An 18,332-nucleotide genomic window follows, 5' to 3' on the forward strand; every position below is an offset into this window, starting at 1 on the left:
GAATGATCCAGCAAAGCAAGCCCTCTACTCCAGTAGCTGCATGTCTCTGTGGTGCACAGAAGGCAGCTATCACCTCAGCAAACACAGCTCAGACCTAGCTGCTTGCACAGCAGTCCCAGGGAGATCTGATGGGTTTTATAAGCCGTGTCAGTAACTCAAAGCACATTACTGCCACAGTGGCCAGAAAAACCCAACTGGCTCATGGAATTCATCTTCTACATGCAGACAGATGTACTAAAACACTCCATCTCAGCGCTTCTGGACCTGTTACAGCACCAAGTTCACCAGGTTCTTCTCACTGATAAAGCCTGTTTGACAGTGCCAGACTCAACTTCAGCCCAGGTCTGGCCTGCACACCGAGTGCCTCTGCACACCAGAGTCAGTTGTGTCCAGGGAGCCTTTCTGCAGTTTACCCTGGGTGCAACCAGTGTAATTACCCAGTGGATGCTAATGGCTCTTTTCAGTGCACTATCACAGAATTATCAAGGTTGGAAAAGACCTTTAAGATAATCAAGTCCAACCATTAATCCAGCTCTGCCACAGCCACCACTAACCCATGTCCCTCAGCCCCACAGCTTTGGAATCCCTCTGGGGATGGGGACTCCACCACGGCCCTGGGCAGCCTGTTCCAATGCTTGATAACCCTTTGGGGAAGAAATTGTTCCTCATCTCCAATCTAAATCCCTTACAGCAAAACTCAAGGCTATTTCCTCTTATCTTGTCACTTGTGGCTCAGCAGCACAGACCAACACCCCTGCTGGCCACAACCTCCTGTCAGGGAGCTGCCAAGAGCAAGAAGGTCTCCCCTCAGCCTCCTCTTCTCCAGGCTGAACCACCTCTGGAGGCAGGGATGAGAGCATCAGCAGCAAGGCTGAAGAGACAAGTAATTAAGAAAGCTGATTTAGGCACCTCAGTCCTCCTTGGTGCTCTTCATCAAGGTCCTTCCCTGCCAGTTCCACTGGGGATCAAAGGATCTGCCTGTGGCACAGAATTAGAGACAACAACTATTGAAGACACGCCATTTGAATAACAGGGTCTCCCTGGATAGATCAGAAAGATCTCAAAGCAGAAGATTTTCCCACTCCTTTTACAGACACTTGTCATTTTCCTTTGATGATGCCTCATCTACTAAAGTGTGGTCTCAAAGTTTCCCTCATTTCTGCAGTTACTGTGCTACATACACAAATTTACATTCTTAATACAGCTGCATAGAGAAGCAACAGATAATTCACCAGGATAAAATATTCCCAAAACACTGATGCTCACCCGGGCATCTGAAGTGACTAAACGCCTCAAAATTATTTGTCAGCAATGAATTATGTGCTCAGAGCTGTACAGTGTCCTAAGCAGACCTACAGCAAGTGGTCCTGGTTGCCCTCGCCTATAACAAGCATTTAAGATGACACTCCCAGTAAAATGGTAAAAGTACAAACTTGATCTATTGCTTCTAAATTCCAGACAAGGCTCTACACACTCCCAGGTGCATTTTAAACTGCAACAGGAGGCCTGGATCTGACAGTTTTAGGACTTCACCAAAGGCAATTTCTACTTCTGTACAGCTTCCCAAGAAGTAGGACAGAGAAGCAAACAAAACCAGGCCCTGGTAGCCAGGGGCATGGAGTGTCCTCAGTGTTGGGGACCTCAGCTGGGGCTGAACACTTAAGAGAATATAACCATAATACATAAACAACAACGAATCCAGGATCACATCTCCCACTTCTCCAGTGTGAAACCCACTTTAAAACTCTCAAAGCCTCTACAAATGATTTTATGTATGTTTTCTAGAGGAGCAGCATCCAGTTAAAGCCTCAGCTGCATTTCTGGCTTAATGTGACACATGCAGTAGTAGGAAAGTCCTCGGGAGGCTAAAGTAAAACACATGATGTGTAGCACTGAATTCAGTGAAGGAGTATCTGGAGCATCCTCCAGAGTGGGTACTTCTATGCTTTTATGAAATTACAACAAGAGACTCCTTTTGTTTGTGAAGGAGCATGTGCAGTTTTCAGGGTGTCTGAAAAAGAACATGCAGAAAGGTGAAAGTATACACGGGGAAAGCTTATCTCTCAGAACATACTTCTGCAGCAATAGATGCCACTACCAGAACCTCTGTCTGGTTCAGTTTTGAAAGCAGTCACATTCAAAAGAAGATTTAAAAGTAATTTTCAGATGAAATATGGAACAAAGTCAATTTATATCATTTTTTTTCAGGCAAGGCTAGCACCAGAGTACCCAAGACTCATCTGAAATCTTACTGCAGTATGATTTCTCTGTCTTCACAAGCACAGGCTGGAACGTGACATGTAAAGACAAGGATAGGCAGCAGCTTCAGGGCAGAAACTTAGGCAAGAAAAGGGTCTCTAGAGATACTGGTTCCTAGATCAAATCTTTTTCAGTGCATATACATGCACAAACCTGTCCCATCTCATCTTCACAAGGCTGAAAGTAGATCCTACTCCAAGATATGAACCATATTTAGACCTATCATTTGAATACAAATGAAAAAAGCTTGGAGTCAAATAACAAATAAACTAGCTTAACAATAAATATCACAGAATCCTTACGGCTTGGAATACTGCGCCAAAACAAGAAAAGAAAAAATTTAATCCCAGAATATTAATTCCCACCCTGAGACAATGAAAGGGAGGCAGAAAGCTAAGGCAGATTGGAAGGCAAGAGGACTGTTGTGGTTTCAGCAATATCTAAAGGCATCTGGATAGCTTTCACCTCTGTAAACTTGACTTGATTCACCATGTCCTTCAACAGTTTCCGTGACTTGTGTAGGATGACTTTGTACAGCAGGTTTCCACCTCCAGTGTTTTCTGACAACAATTGCAAAATTCTTGAGGTTGGAAAAGACCTTTAAGATCTTTCAAGTCCAACCATGACCCCAGCCACCACTAGACCAGCCACAGCTGTCCCTCAGTCACAGCTACACAACTTTGCAACAGTTCCTGGGATGGGGACTCCACCAGCTCCCAGGGCAGGTTGGGCCATGGCTGGACAACCCTTTGATGAAGAAATTGTTTCAAATCTCCAATCTAAATCCCTCCTGGCGCAACTTGAGGCCATTTCCTCGTCCTGTTGCTTCTAGTTCAGGAGCAGAGACTGACCACTCCTTGGCCACAGCCTCCTGTCGGGGAGTTGCAGAGAGTTATGATGTCTCCCCTCAGGCTCCTCTTCTCCAGGCTGAACACCCCCAGGGCCCTCAGCCCCTCCCCAGCACACTTGTGCTCCAGCCCCTTCCCCAGCTCCGCTGCCCGGCTCTGGACACGCTGCGGCCCCTCAGTGTCCCTCTGGCAGTGAGGGGCCCAACACTGAACACAGCACTCGAGCTGCGGCCTCACCAGGGCCCAGCACAGGGGACGGCCACTGCCCTGGGCCTGCTGCCACACCACTGCTGATACAAGCCAGGGTGCCACTGGCCTTCTTGCCCACCTGGGCACGCTGCTGCCTCATCTTCAGATGGCTGTTGACAGGTTCCATCTGTGAAGAGGGCATATTGATTTTTGTTTTCTGGTAATTTATTAACACAAAGAGGCCTCTTCAACACGTCACTTCCTCTGGTGACACCCTGAAGTTTCATCCCTCTGGCCAGTCTGTGATCACTTCCAGGATTTCTAGGTGGCCAGAGTTTCTCATTCAAGCCTGTTGCATTATCAGTGTGGCTTGCTCACTTCACGTAGTGTCACTTACAGGTTGCATGGAGGGGACCCTCCCTTTGAACATCCAGCCCAGTTGATTTTTAAAACTGCAAAACCAAAGTCTCTTCATCAGGGTCAAAAGCACAATCAGCTCTTCAACTCTGCCCAACAGACACTGGAGCAGTGACCTTCCTGGACAGATGCTTTTCACCTTTTATTTTCTTGCAGTACCTGTACCCAGGCTTCTAGTCTCCTCATAGGTTCACCATCCCACTTCCTCCCATCCTCCCCATGGCCATGCAGGAAGAACCACAGGGTTTCATGTGGTGTGTGCCACCAGTACCCTTTCTCTTGAACAGAAATAGGCTGACTCTTAATATCTGAAGCCCTGGTTTGAGTGCGTGAGGAGGAAGTGAGATTATCTTCATACACTCAGACTTGTCGGGCCAGTTCATCTATGGTTTGTGCCTATGTCCAGCTCATTACAGCCAGCTGTGGGCATGTGACAGCAATGGATTTCATACAAACTCTCGCCACATGAATCACAAGCACTGGATTTCATCTGGTTTTTTAGATGCCTGGTTGTCACCCAGGTTGTTACAGACCACCTCCAACATGACTAATTCCCTCTGATGCGAGATACCTCCTTCCATGGTGGTCCATTTGCTTCAGATATTTGCAAGTTCTTCCTTGAAGGGACATCTGTCCTTCATGCGTGATAGGAGTCGCTGCCAAAGATTGAGGACTCCTGTTTTTTTTTTCCCTCCATCCTTTTGCTAATGGCCTCATCCTTAGCATGGGCTGCCGGGTTTCTGTACCCTCTGGCCCCAGTATCCCAGCACCAGTGTAACCAGCTGAGAATCAGCTCACCCAGTTGATGGCTGAAGTCTTTTTGTGTCTCACAGCTCACATAGGAACAGGGACTGGGGGGTTTCTGTCGACTTCAGTCTTTTCATCCTCCTGTTCTTGTGATTGCTCTGCTGAGGAACAGGCTGCTGCTTCTGACTCTTTCTCTTGCTCTTTCCTTCATCTCTTACTAAATGAGTTGACTTCCTCTTTCATTGATTCCTTTGAGTTATAGGAGTGTCTGATGAAGTGTCTTGTCAGCCATAGTGTCTGTTGGTCCGTTTTCCCTCTGTTCTCCCTGATGGTGATGCACAATATCAAGCAGCATTTGGTAGATGCTAGCCAGAACCCAGTACAGTGTGCTAAGTTTTACCTCTTTGGAACAGTCACAGCATTTTCTCCGCCCCCCCCCCCCCCCCCGGCAACATTCTATAACTTCATTAGGATCCTGTAGTTGCTCAGGAGTGAAGCTCCAGACCACTGGAGGTAAGAAGTCCTTTAGGTATCTGCCCATGTTCTCCCATATGCCATGCCATCCATGACCATAATCTTGCAGAGTCTGTGTTTTATTCCTAAATCACATGTTAACCTTTCACAAAATCAAAGCAATATTCCTAAGAATTACCACCCAAGCCAAGCATCTTTCTAATACTGAGCAGTTACTGTAACAAGGGAGAAAACATCACAGAAGGCAGTGAAGGTACCATTCTGCATCTCCTCCATAAAAAAATTCTCTCAGAGGAATAATTGTTAACTGTCTCCATGAGATGGTACTCAAAGTACAGTAATGGCCTCAGTGCAGACCCAAAATACCAGATTAAGCTCAAGGTCAGTGTTTCAATAACAAATCTCCCAGGCAAAACATCACTAATCACCAATCTGTAAAGCAAAAATGTACAGCAAAAAGCATAAAGAGCATGGTGTAGATCAGATAAACTCATATTGAGAACAGATGGATCAGTATTGTGACCTGTAACTGTTAACAGATATAAATTCCTTCTAATAGGCTCTGGTCAATCTGTTATTATCTCAAACCCTTCGGGCCCCATGTCGGGTGCCAAAAAAAAGGACTGTCATGGTTTAACCCCAGCTGGTTACTGAGAAACGGGCAGCTGCTCCCTCATTCCCCCCTGAAAAGCATGGGGGAGGAAAAGAAACAGATGGGTAAAAGTGAGAAAACTCATGGGTTGAGATAAGAGCAGTTTAATAATAGTAATAAAATAAAAATTGTAATGAACAGGAAAATAACAAACAAAGAAATAACCCCCAAGAAAGACAAGTGATGCAAATAAAAACAAGTGCTCACCACCAACTGACAAATGCCCAGGCAAGCCTTGAGCAGTGGCCTCCCTGACAAACTGTCCCCCAGTTTTATTGCTGAGTTGACATAATTTGGTGTGGCACATCCCTTTGGTCTGTTGGGGTTGGCTGTCCTGGCTGTGTGCCCTCCCAACTTCACGTGTCCCACCGCCAGACCACTCACTGGTAGGTCAGAAAAGGCCCCAGTGCTGTGCAGGCACTGCTGAGCAATAACCAACATCCCCAGGTTATCAACAGTGTTCAGCACAAATCCAAACCAGAGCCCTGTACCAGCTACTGGGAAGAACGTAAACTCCATCCCAGTCAAAACTGTCATGAAGACTGAGAATGGAGGAAGAGCAATCCATTGCTCTGCACGCAAACTGGGAAAAAAATACAACTTGCCATGTTCAAAGTAAACACCTAGTAGGAGCAAAAAGAAAACCTCACTATGATAATGTTGACTTCTGAAAAGGAGGAGCTACATGTAAAGGAAGACACTTATTAAAAGGAAATCAAAAGAAGCAGCTAAAGGGTTAAAGTGTGCATAGACAGCAACACAGATTGATCAGAAACTCCACACTGGAGGTATAGGGAATCCATACATTGCTCTCTGAGATTTGGGGGCAGGCAGGCCAAGGCAAGTCAAAAGAAAACTGGGGAAGGCAAAGAACCAGCAGCATCTTTCAAAACCTGAAAGTTTTTTCCACGGGAGAAAAACATAAAAGAAAAACCGATGAGGGAAACAAAGTTAAATATTAAAAACCCCCAGCAACGCTCACCCTTTCTCAAATAACACAATAATTGAAGCTTTTCCTTACTTGTCTGAAGCAGACAGCTTGCTAGAGAGTTTAAGGCTGATAGATGAGCATAGCATAAAAGAAAAGCTAAATTCATTTTTCGTCCTGGCAGCTAATAAAGATTAGAGAGGATCCCAACCTAAAACCTTCTTTAACATGGGACAGACCCGAGAAATTGTTTCAAAGTAAAGAACTAATGCATTGATAAAATCATACAAAAGTAAGGATGGGCAAAAGTTGTTCTTCACAGTCAAGTTCAAAATCTATCCATATCCTGCTTGATAATGTTTGTCTAAGAAGAGCTATAGAGATCCCATCATTGGAAAGTTGAAATATGAGTTAGAAACTCACGACAGTGCTTTGCCATTTTGATTAATACCTTTCCCTAATGCCTGTCTGCAATATTTCCTATTGTATTTGAAAAAAACCCAAAACACATCACTTCATGTCCTACACTAAAAGGAATGTCATGGTGTCCAGTCGTTCTGAAATCTAACACAAGCCCTGTTAACTGAAGGACAGATTCATTTGATGTTATTCCTCTTGACCTGTTTTTGCCAGACAGTTCTTGTCTTCATATCTGCTAGATGCTTACAAATGCTTTCTGTGTTTCAGCAAGAAATAACATGAAGTTGAAGAGTTGCTCAAACGCTACATCCTTTCTTCCTTCATCCTTCTCTGTTTTTCAGAACCAACCCATCATCCTGATGTTCACAGAACCATAGAATGGTAAGGTTGGAAGAGACCTTTAGAGATCATGTAAGTCCAACCCCCCTGCAGAAGCTCTCAAAGGTAATCTTCAGGGTATCAGCAGTTGCTCCACCCAGATCTCTGCACGCTCCAAGATGAAGTTCAGGAGGAAAATTATTTCAAAACATGCAATCTACATGCTTCAGATTGAGACTATGTCTTTTGAAGAGCTAATAGTTAGCTGCCTACTGAAGCTAACCCTTTTAATAAGGACTACTGCAAAAAAAAAGCCTTCAACTCTTATTTCTAGCAGAATGAGGTAAGCCAGTTCTAAAGGAAAGCAAGAAATTATGAGCTGCAGGAAGTAACCTGCCACTTGAATCTGCTCCATCATCAGATAAATTAATATACATATTATACCAAACAATAACTCAAAAATCCTCACAGAGCGGTGGAAACTGGGTTCACAACACTTGTCATGGTTTAACAAGGAGCAGCTTTTGCTTGGTAACAGGGGGAGGGGGTTGCAGTGAACATCTGATAAAAAGTTCTCAGACTCGCTCCTGGGTTCAGACCCATCTCAGGCCTGGCTGGGCCAATCTGGCGCCTCTGACATCACTATTTAGGGACAGGAATTTAAAGTGCTTGGCAGGAGGTGTAAGAGTGATACAAGATGGAGGCAACCACACGGACCCTACAGTCAGAGAACGAGGAAGAAAGGAGGAGCACCAGACCACAGATCCCTCTGCAACCCAGGGCAAGAATGCAGGCTGTACCCCTGCAACCCATGGAGGGTCATGGCAGGACTGAGAGCCACCAGCATCTCCGTGTGAGTGCACCCCGACGGGCCAGAGACTGTGTGAGGAGGTGGCCATGGCGCAGGCCGTGCTGGAGAGCCTGCATACGGCAGAGCAGACCCACAAGAGAGGCAGAGAGGAGCTGCAGCCTTTGGGATGAACAGACATTGGAACTGCCTGTGCAGAGCTGCCATTTGTGTGGAGGCACCACACGGAGGTGCAGGGAGGACTGGTGTGGAGCCCACTTGCCCTGAGGATAGACAAATGGCAGAAGCTATCAGAAATACACTGAAACCCCCACTCCCTGCCCCCCTGGGCCATTCAGCCGGGGAGGAGGTAAAAACACCGGGATGAGGACTCTGAGCCTGTGAAGAGGGGAGGGGTGGAGAGAAGATGGTCTTAAAGGGCTTGTTGTGCTCTTCATCATTGTACCACTCTGTGTTGTTTTGTGTTGGTTATGTTTTGGGGTTTTACGGTTATGTTTTAGTTGGTGTTGCATTAAATTATCTTCTGTTTTCTTCCCCAAGCTGAGTAGCCTGGTCTGTTTTGTCCTGGACCTTAAGTGGCAATTAAGCTCTCCCTATCTTTTGGCAATCCTCAGGTCTTTGGTACTTGAGGCTAATTGTGGTCTTTTGTTCCCTGATGGGCCTAAACCACTGTCACACTACAGACCAGTATGTCTGGTATGTGAATACAGCTAACAGTACAAACTGTAATAAACAGAACGAGCAGATATATATGGTGGGATGAGTAGGGGTTAAATATATAGCACAGAGTGTCACAAATTGGTGAACATTTTTATCAGAGTCAATTAGCGGGAGGAAATATACAGTTTAGTTGATGATCTACACAGATTTCCAAAAAGCTTTCAAATAAATCATCACGTTTGACACATTAAGCTGCCACAGGAAAGGTGAAAGGTTTGACAGAAGCAGACCTCAAATGGAGGATGGCCACTGACATAGTTGTTCAACATCTAAGGAAATAACCTGGACAAGGTCAGTGGGAAGAGATGGATCATTCACCAAAACTAAATTCATTTGTAAAACTTAACAGCAGAATCTTGCTCTTTTATGTGATATTGGCAGATCAAATTCCTCACTGACAAAGACAAGAGCATGAAAAAAAGACAACCAACCTCCATATACACATTTTATGGACTCAAAAACATATGTGACCACTTAAACAAAGATCCGGAAGAAACTGGGGACAGAGTTGTAAAAATGTAATCTTATGGGTTATTTGTACCAAAGCAGCCAACACGCTGTTAGGAATTGTCAGGAAAGGAACCGAGAACAAAGCGGGAAACGCTTATGTCACAATAAATTCACAGTGTGTAACTTCAAGGGTATAGGCAGTTGCAGTCAGCCTACATATAAGCATGTTGCAGAGTTCTAATATATCCAAGAAACAAGGGACAAATACAATAAAAATCACAGCTATGGTACCATCTAACATTTGGAATCCGTGGCTGTGTCCAACATCAGTAGATTAACGAGCTCCACGGCTCAGGCATTTCACTACCTACGCTACAAAGTACCAGAATGCTCCACGGTGCAGTTTTGGCATAAGCTAGTCAGCACTCTCATCATTTCTGGACACAGTTCAGGATCTAGTACAGCCAGTTCGGACGCAGCCACACGATGCTATATGCCATGACAGCTTAACAGCATTGGTGTGGCCAGACTGTGCCAGCTGACCTCAGAGCCAGAAAATGGGGGCTGCTCTTATTAAATAGTACAGATTCAGCTGTACTGTTCACCAGAGACAAGCATGGGGCTCTTCATGGAGTCTGAAACGAGGCAAGTGAAAAGTGCTAATGGAGTGATGATCCATTAGTTTCTCATAAGTGTTGAGGATATCACAGTGAAATTATCAGGCAGCAGATTTAGATCAAAGTCTTTTTTTTTGTTCAAATAATAAAAGTTCTACATAAAACATCTTATTAAAATAACCACGAAACACATCAACCTGGTTTAAAATGCAGTTAGACAAATTAAGGGAGAGTCAGTTCATCAAGAAGACTTGAATGTGTCTACAGGATTGAATGGCTGCAAACCTCTAGCCCAGGGAGCCCTTAGGTGGGGAATGGATGCTGTGAAGGATGTTGGGGAAGGCATTTGCCTGTTCTGTGTTTTCACGCTTTCCTTAGGCAACCAGTACTGGCAACCACCACAATACACAGACCTTTGGTCCAATCTCTTGCAGTTGTTCTCACTGTCACTCTTCTGTGACTATGCTGCCTAGTTTATGCACCAAGAGAACAGCCATTCTTAAAACTTTCAGAAGATGGAATGACTTTCCCTCTAGAAACCACACTTAAGAGGATGGTATCTATCAAAGACAATGCTTTCTAGGAAGGATCAGGATTTCTAGGGATAGATAGGCAGATGCTTGCCCCAGCAGCCACTGAGGAGCCTGGAAGAGTCAAACTCAAGAACTCTGGAGAGCACAGCAGATGCAGTTACCTCCGTGTCCATCGTAGACTGAGAACATGGCTGTTTCATTGTCCAGCTCGGGTATGCAGTTGTGTGCATCCTGAAAGAGAGAACAGAAGTCCAGAATGACATGGATGGCACTGGACCCTTCAGAGAAGTGGGAGAAAGGAGCAGGGGGGAATATGAGTACTAACACAGGAATTCTCATATCCAGAGGGAGACCAAGAACAGTAAGAAAACCTCCTCTCATTCTCTAAAGCTTACCTGGTGAGCACTTGTCTTCAAAGAGAGAGCATGGATCTGTAATGCTGCGGCGGTCTCTGTGCTAGAGCAGTGACCCAGCCTTGTCACTATGCAGCTGTACCAGAAATCCCTCCAGATTCGCAGCACAACTACCCTAGATACGGCCAGGCATGGGCCAGAGACAAATCCCCCTGCTGATGGTACTTGTAAGGCCTGTGTTACTATAGTAGCTCACAGTAAACAGCAGGAGGCAACAAGCTGTGTTCTACTGCACAGATTGGTACCTAGGCTGAGGGCTGTCTAACTACGGAAACATGAGTTATACTGGGACCCATATGCCAGCAGCTTCCCCCACAGACAGATGCAACTGGCTCAGGATCACGTATGGAGTCTGGCCCTTCCCATAGATGCTCTCTTCCCCAGTTCTTAACAAGAGCCATGCAAACTGAAAATAAGCCACTTTGACACACTAAGGAAGCCAGAAGGTCACACCTGGAGCCCCCTGACCTCATGCCTTCAATCAGCTGCAGTTTTGTCTTATCCTGGTGAATACAGCCACAGATGGCAGCAGTTGTCCATTTGAATAGTAGGATGAAAAGCAGCCTTGCAGGACACAGGACTGCGACATCCAGTGGCAACAAGCAACTGGGCTGGAAAATCTTCCCTTGGGACAAAGGCTTTCCTCCTGCTCTTCTTGCCACATTGGATGCTCCAGGAAGGTGCTGCTGGCCTCAGGCACAGCTACCTGACAAACATGGCAAAGAGTCTGGTCTCTCTCCAGTGTATTTTAAGCAGTGAAGCAAAGAACAATTACTAGTCAACAGGGCAAAAACCAAAGGACAAATGCAGGTGTCACTTCCTAAAGTAAGTCATATCTTGGTTCTGGCAGTTGTCCAGAAACTCTGAAAATCTCTGGGGGCAAACAAGAATAAAGGTGTGTCTCCGGCATTTTGGGCCTAAATATCAAACTGCATCCAGCTTTTCACTGTGCATGCTCCCAAATTACAAAGATCAACAACATATAAGACATATACACTGAACAACCTTTCTCTCTGCAAGGTCTCCCAAGAACAGCAGACTGAGAAGAAGTCACCACCCAGATTTCACAACTAGGTGCTCTTTAACCCTATGGGTAAGTAAATGGAATGTGGCTGTACTAATGGAAAGCCCAGAACTAATGGATGAACTGAATCTTTCTCTTAAGCTCCCCTCCTGCCCGGCTCATCTCCTAACAGTCCTTCAAGCCCTAACTGATGGTCAACTTACAGCCTGACAGCATTTCACATATATTTGTTCAAGAATAATCATGTGATGCTTTAAACAATGTGACCTAGTGTCTTTGCTGTGGTTCATCACCTTTAAGTTAAAGGTGCTACAGTTGCCCCAAAACACTGTGCTTATCCCAAGACAGCTGGATCAAAGATTTGGATGTGTCCATATTGCCAGATATAACCCAGAATTTCCATACACAAAGAGTTACACTTGCTGCACAGCCAGTGCAGCGAACTCTTCTAGTTTTTATTGCAGGACTCCTTGGATAAGAACTTCTTGCCCTCTGGAGTCAAGGCCATGCAATTTCTATAAAGTGCCACAGAAAAACAGGAGAGGTTCTAGGTTTATGCAGCACTTAGTGCAATGAGGCTCCTGACATTGTGATGAAAACTGTGTTTCAACAGGTAAATGACAATCTTAGTGCAAAATAAAAGAAAATTACTCTAAATTACAATGGAAGAAATTTAACCAGAGAGCTCACTGGAGATAGCAAAGGAAAATAAGAATTAAAAAAGAACCAGCATTTTAATGCTCACTGTTCAGAGCATTTACAGAAGCTAGTGAGGCAGCAAACCCACCACAAAATAACTGGGATAAGTCCCCAGTGACTAAACAGCAGCTTAATTAGAGCACGTAATGCAAAGGCTGATGGGGAGGAAACCAAACACTGGCAGCAAAAACAGTCTCTCTACTCCATTTGCAGAGCACTCACCACAACTTGTCCTCACCTCAGACCAGCGTGCTGAAGTCAGGGAGGGCAGGCAGACAATTAGTCTGTTATTTAACCTGGACAAGAGGAGTTTGAGGGGAGATACAATGCCTCTCTACCACTACCTGAAAGGGGGCTGTAGTGAGGTGGGGGTCAGTCTCTTCTCCTCAGTAATGAACAACAGGACAAGAGGAAACAGCCTCAAGTTGCCCCAGGGGAAGTTTAGATTGGAGCTGAGGAAGATCTTTTTCCCTGAGACGGTTGTCAGCCCCTGTCCCAGGCTGCCCAGGGAATTGATGGAGTCCCCATCCCTGGAGCTATTGCAAAGCCGTGTGGCTGAGGTGCTGAGGGACATGGGTTAGTGGTGGGCTTGGACTCAATGAGCTTATAGGTCTTTTCCAATTGAAATGATTCTATGATTTGATGCCATGGCCTGCGTGTGTGAGGCAGAGAGAACAGGCAGACAAGGCCAGCACGCATGGGAAGGAGAGGGCTCAGCTCCATGCTGCACATAGGGCTCACTCCACACTACTCCAGGCATGAGTGTTGGTAGCTCCACAAGCCAGGCTGCCCACCGGCTACAGCACCTTCAACAGCCCAAGAGCACCTGACTGACCATGGCAGGCTGCCAGTCAGGGGTCTCCATCATTCCCTCCAGGCTCTTAAGGCCACTGCAGCGACTGGCCTCTGAGTAACCACAATCTCATACTCCTCAGGCCAAGCAAGAGCTCACAGATCCTGGCTGCCAGCTTTTTGCTATCTAGTCTTCCCCTCAAGGGTGGGAGGATTCTAGGCCTTCCCCAGTTGCCTCAGTTGTTATAATAGAAGTACTGGAAAACAGTATGTTTGAAACATCAAATTCAGTTGCAACTAGCAAACAAGTTAAAACAGAGAGTTAATTGACAAATTTCTATACTTTGAACCAAATTCTTGCATTTTTTGAATAAAGGTTTGTTTTTTTCTGAGCCCTGGAGTGAAATAAAGCTGCACACTGGGGCTCTTGGGCTCTACTCTTAGAGACGGTCAGGACAGCAAAGACCTCAGAGAAGCCCCATCCAACTACCTTCCCAAATGCCTCCTGCACCCTTCATTGTATCCCAGAGCACTTCTCTCTATGCAATAAAGACATCTTCAACTTTTTCCCTTTTCTTATTTGCTTATAACACCTAACGTTATTGTTTTGGTATCCTTATCCTTTGAGTCCTTCATCTGCCCCAAACATTTCCTTCTTCAAAAAGCAAGCTCTCTGGACTGAAATGGCTTTTATTTAATCATAGCATTTCTACAGAGCCCTGTATACCTGCCTCACTTGGGGGTTCCTAAAACAGAAGTTAAAGGTATCTGATAACTCCTTTACACACAAATTTCTGCTACCCAAAAATGTACACATTTTAATAGCTTCACTAACATAACACATAACTAAAGCCTTGAGCATAAATATTTGCTCACAACCTTCTCCAGGCCTTACAGAAGGGCAAAAGTACAATTAAACGTGAAGAAAAGGAAAATACACAAACCAAGACAAGACACAGAGAAGAACACATAGCACTGGAATGCAAGGAAACACAACAGAACTTCTGCTCAGCTCTATGTGAAACAATAACATATGCTTCCCTCCCATCACTGACTTGGAAGCAATCTGCAGCAGGTTCAACTTGTAACACAAGCACTCCTGCCCTCTTCTCCTTTCTTGTGATAACACAGCTGAACCATGTCTACACCAACGGCCTCAGCCTTGCCTCTGCCAACAGGGAGATAAGCCAAGTATGGCTAGTGCAGAAAACACAGCTGCAAGCTCTGGGCCTCATCCAGTTTCTGTAAAGGTCAACAGCAGCAAGAACAGACCTCAAGTAAGGGAGATTATAAGCCAATGTCCCACCTGTGAGACTGCTACTTTAGTCCACCAGCATTAGAAACATGGGCAACTCTGCCCTCCAAGCTCATCTCCTTAAAACGCTCTCAGCCTCTGTGTTCCAAGAATGCCAGGATGCTGCCTACATTCAGCCTCTCTCACACAAGCTAATCTAATCGCTTTGCAGAGATTACTGCACCTCACCTCAGCATTCCAGTCCCATCTCTGTGCCACCATTTCAGTCCTCCAGAGGTCACCAGGGTGGACCAGCTGAGACAGCCACAGTCAGCTAAAACACACGAACTCTTGAGTGTATCTTGAAAGCACAAGTACTAATCCTGCCTCTTCTACCCCAGAAACTAGAGGCCACATTTCACCGATCTTTGTGTACACAGAAAGGAGGAAACACCTGGGCAGAGTTTTGTCCCCAGTAAGTAAATGGCTGTAACATTTCAGTAGCAACGAGGTACCTGATGGTGTGGCTGGTGAAACCACATTTGCAAAAAATGAATCCCAACAGTCTGAACAGGACTTCCAACTAGTCAAAGGGCTATGAGTAAGAAGGCTGCTTTGCCGTGTTCAAATACCTACCCTGGGGAAAAACTGCAGGGACCAATACTAAACCTTATCTAATTTAGCCTGTTTTCTGGAAGGGAAACCAAACCAGCAAGTTAACAGTAGTAACAAGGAGTGTTAAATTCAACAAAAGAGTAACTGCTGGCAAGGAAGAGCAGCAGCAGTCCACTAGCTCAGTACTGCCCTACATGAGCTGCTTCACAAAGCAGCTTCAGCAGCCTCCCCCGCCAAGGAGCACACTGGCCTCCCTCCTCAGCCAGGGATTTATCTTGTGGTAAGCCACTGGCATAGTAATGAGCCTTGCTGACAGGATGGTAAAGCCAGGACTGGCTACAGGAGACTGAGAGCACCAAAGAGAATTCCTCCAATACATCTGCTTAGGAAAGAAAGAAAACCAGGAAAAGAACAGGAAGAAAGCGACACCTCATTTCTGCCCGGAGAGCAAAGTAGGAATTCTGCCTAAGAATCTTTCTATTTGCTTTCATTCAGTGCCTCCTCTCCAGCACTCAGTTCTCGTTTCCTCCACGTTTGAACCCGAGTCTCCTGTTCCCTCTGGGCTCCGCAAGCAGGGAGCGTCCCAGAGGAAGACCGCGTGGTGAATTCGCGCGAAGCCGACAGCTCTCCAGCGGGTCATCGTGGGGGCCGGGACAGGCAGCAGCCTACAGGCAATCCGGCGAGGTCATGGTAGCGCCGGGAGAGGTAGCCTCTCCCCGCACCGACGGCGCGGGCACCGCGGCCTCCACGGGAGGGAGGGACCACGCGCTCGTCCCTCCGGTGGGCGCCGGCGGGGTCTCCGCATCGCCCGCCTGACGGCGCGGGACTCGGAGAAAGAGCCGAGGGAGAAAGAAAACTCCCCGTCGGGCTCGCAGAGGGAGCCGCAGCTCCGGGGCTTCCGCGGCAGGCCGCGCCCGGCGCCAGAGATTCCCTCCCCGGGGAGCGGCCGCCCGGGGCCCGCATCCCACTCACCTCCATGGAGACGCGCCAGCCCTGCATGGCGCTGAAGCCGAAGTGGAGCGGCCGCGGCCCGAGCCCGGCCCCGTCCCCCGAGCTCTTCACCGTGTTGGGCTGGGACAGGTAGGCGCCCATGGCGCCGCGGCGGCCTCCCGCCGGCGGACCCGGCCCCCGGCGCGGCGGCCCTGAACGGAGCGGGTACGGCGGCGAGTGCGGCAGCAGCCGGGCCGCGCGCCGCGACCGGACCGTTGCGGGCGGCACCGGGGGGCGCGAGCGGCCCAGCGCGCGCGGCGAGGCAACGAGGGCGGCGGAACCACCCACCGACGGGCCGCCGAGCGGAAGTCGTGCGGCCGGAAGCGCGGGCTACAGAGTCGCCGCGGGGGGCGGGAGGGGACGGCGCTCAGCCCGCGCGGCCGCGGCGCAGGGGCCGGAAGCGCCTTTACCATAGAGACGGGCAGCGGCCAGCGCGGCGCGGGGGCTGTCGGGGCGGTCCGCTCGGTGAGTGGCTCGAGGCCCGCGGAGCTCGCCGCCGCTCCCCATCAGCGGCGTACCACGTTCTGCCTCTGGCCACGAGCTGTCCCGCAGACCTTCCCCCCGCCCTCATTGCCGCAGGTTCCCTCGGGGCGGCCTAAACCACGCTCTGGCGGCTGCGGGAGCCCTGCGGGTCTCAGCCCGCCCTGCCGCCACGGGTTGGTGGCGGCTGCCTCTGGCAGCCACGCTTGGAGCACGCGCATCGCGAGGCGAAGAGGGGAATCAGGGAGCGGCGGTACCAACGCCTGTGGATGCGGCGCGGGACAAGCGCCCGCTCCCCCGCCCGGCGGAGGCAGCGCGACCTCACGGGGGGAAGCTGGCAGCCTCCCCTCTCCGCGGCAAACGCCCGCCATGCACAGGCCGGCGCCCACCCAGCGCCTCATAGAGACTGAGCGCCGCCCGCCAGTCAGTCAGTCAGTCAGTCAGCGGCAGCGGCGGCGGCGGCCGGCCACTCTCTCAGGCCCTCATTGGCTGTCGCGCGGGGCAACGCCGTGCTGTGCCGTGCCGTGCCGTCCCGTCCCGCCTCGCCCTGCCCTTCCCTCGGCGAGCTCCCGGGCGCCCTCTCTCGCGCGCCAGGCCGCGGAGCTCCGCCCGCTGGCCCATTCACGGGGGCTGACGGCACGCTCCTGGGCTCTGGTTGGCCGGCGGGAGGGAGGCCCCGCCCCGGACGGCGCATTACGCAGCGCGGCGGTTGGCGGCGGCGGTGGCCCGTCGGCGGGGCAGCGACGCGCTCGGCGAGCGGGAGGTGCCGGGCGAGCCCGGTAAGCGTGCGGCCTCTGTCGCCGGCTTTTCTTTCCGCTTGCGTTGCTCTTGTGTGTTCTCCGCCGCGGACGAGGACCGGCTTGGTCAGGCGCTACCGGCAGGCCCGGGGTGCGGCCCCAGCTGACAGGCCCGGCGGGCGCGGCCCGGCCCGGCCCGGCCCGGCCCGGTCCGATCCGCTGGGCCTGGCGCGGCCTCGTTGCGTCGCCTCGACTGACGGCCCGTGCTTCTGGCCCGCAGGTTGCGCGACTGCAGCATGTCGGAGGGCGAGTCCAAGCAGGTGCCGAGCAGCGGCTCCGACTCGAAGCCGGAGTCCGCGTCGTCTGGCCCGGGAATGACCTCAGTGTCTGCGCCGGTGACTTCCGCGGCGCCCCCGGAGGAGGAGGAGGAAGAGAGCGAGGACGAGTCCGAGATCCTCGAGGAGTCGCCGTGTGGACGCTGGCAGAAGCGGCGCGAGGAGGTCAGTGCCGGGGCCGGTTCCTGGGGCCGGGCTGCCGGCGGCGGGGCGTGCCGGGACCGAGCCAAGTAGGGGTACAGGACCCACGGGGCCGCCTGTCCTGTGCTGTCTATCCTCTTTTCCTGGTTAGACCGGCCCCCAGCGGCAAGTGTCTGCCCCTCTCCTGAGCTGGCAGAAGGATAGACGGCCCTTGACGAGCTGTGGGGCCAGCTTTCCTTGGCCTCGGGAACATGGAGGCCGGAGTGTGGCCTGCTTTTCTTTCTGTGTGTTTGTCGTGGTGCAGGCTGCCCTGTACGTGTGGTGTGAGGTCTACAGCTGTCGCTGGCATGTTGAGCGGGGACAGTCTCCAGCACTCCTGAGTGCATCTCATTTCACAGATCTTTTGCGCCAGGAATAATGAAGAGCAATGACTAGGGATTCTTAGTGTTGTCTAGGGAGTGTGAATAGTACTTGCTGCAGAGACAGACAGAC

The 18,332-nt window shown here is 49.4% G+C and overlaps 2 protein-coding genes across 2 annotated transcripts in view; one reads left to right on the top strand and one right to left on the bottom strand.

Moving 5' to 3' along the window:
- Nucleotides 1-16,369, bottom strand: part of PPM1G (protein phosphatase, Mg2+/Mn2+ dependent 1G) — a 30,752-nt gene extending 14,383 nt beyond the window's left edge. The window contains exons 1-2 of the mRNA XM_061990347.1: nucleotides 16,130-16,369; nucleotides 10,542-10,611 (exon numbers count right to left, since the gene is read on the bottom strand). Coding sequence (XP_061846331.1) covers nucleotides 10,542-10,611; nucleotides 16,130-16,249 — 190 coding nt within the window. The 5' untranslated portion in view covers nucleotides 16,250-16,369. The remainder of the gene's footprint in view (nucleotides 1-10,541; nucleotides 10,612-16,129) is intronic.
- A 966-nt stretch (nucleotides 16,370-17,335) lies between these two features.
- The window catches only part of NRBP1 (nuclear receptor binding protein 1), a 41,116-nt gene continuing 40,119 nt past the window's right edge, over nucleotides 17,336-18,332 (top strand). The window contains exons 1-2 of the mRNA XM_061990348.1: nucleotides 17,336-17,406; nucleotides 17,645-17,864. Coding sequence (XP_061846332.1) covers nucleotides 17,661-17,864 — 204 coding nt within the window. The 5' untranslated portion in view covers nucleotides 17,336-17,406; nucleotides 17,645-17,660. The remainder of the gene's footprint in view (nucleotides 17,407-17,644; nucleotides 17,865-18,332) is intronic.

Source organism: Colius striatus, chromosome 2 (assembly GCF_028858725.1).
Source record: "Colius striatus isolate bColStr4 chromosome 2, bColStr4.1.hap1, whole genome shotgun sequence".
Lineage (NCBI taxonomy): Eukaryota > Metazoa > Chordata > Aves > Coliiformes > Coliidae > Colius > Colius striatus.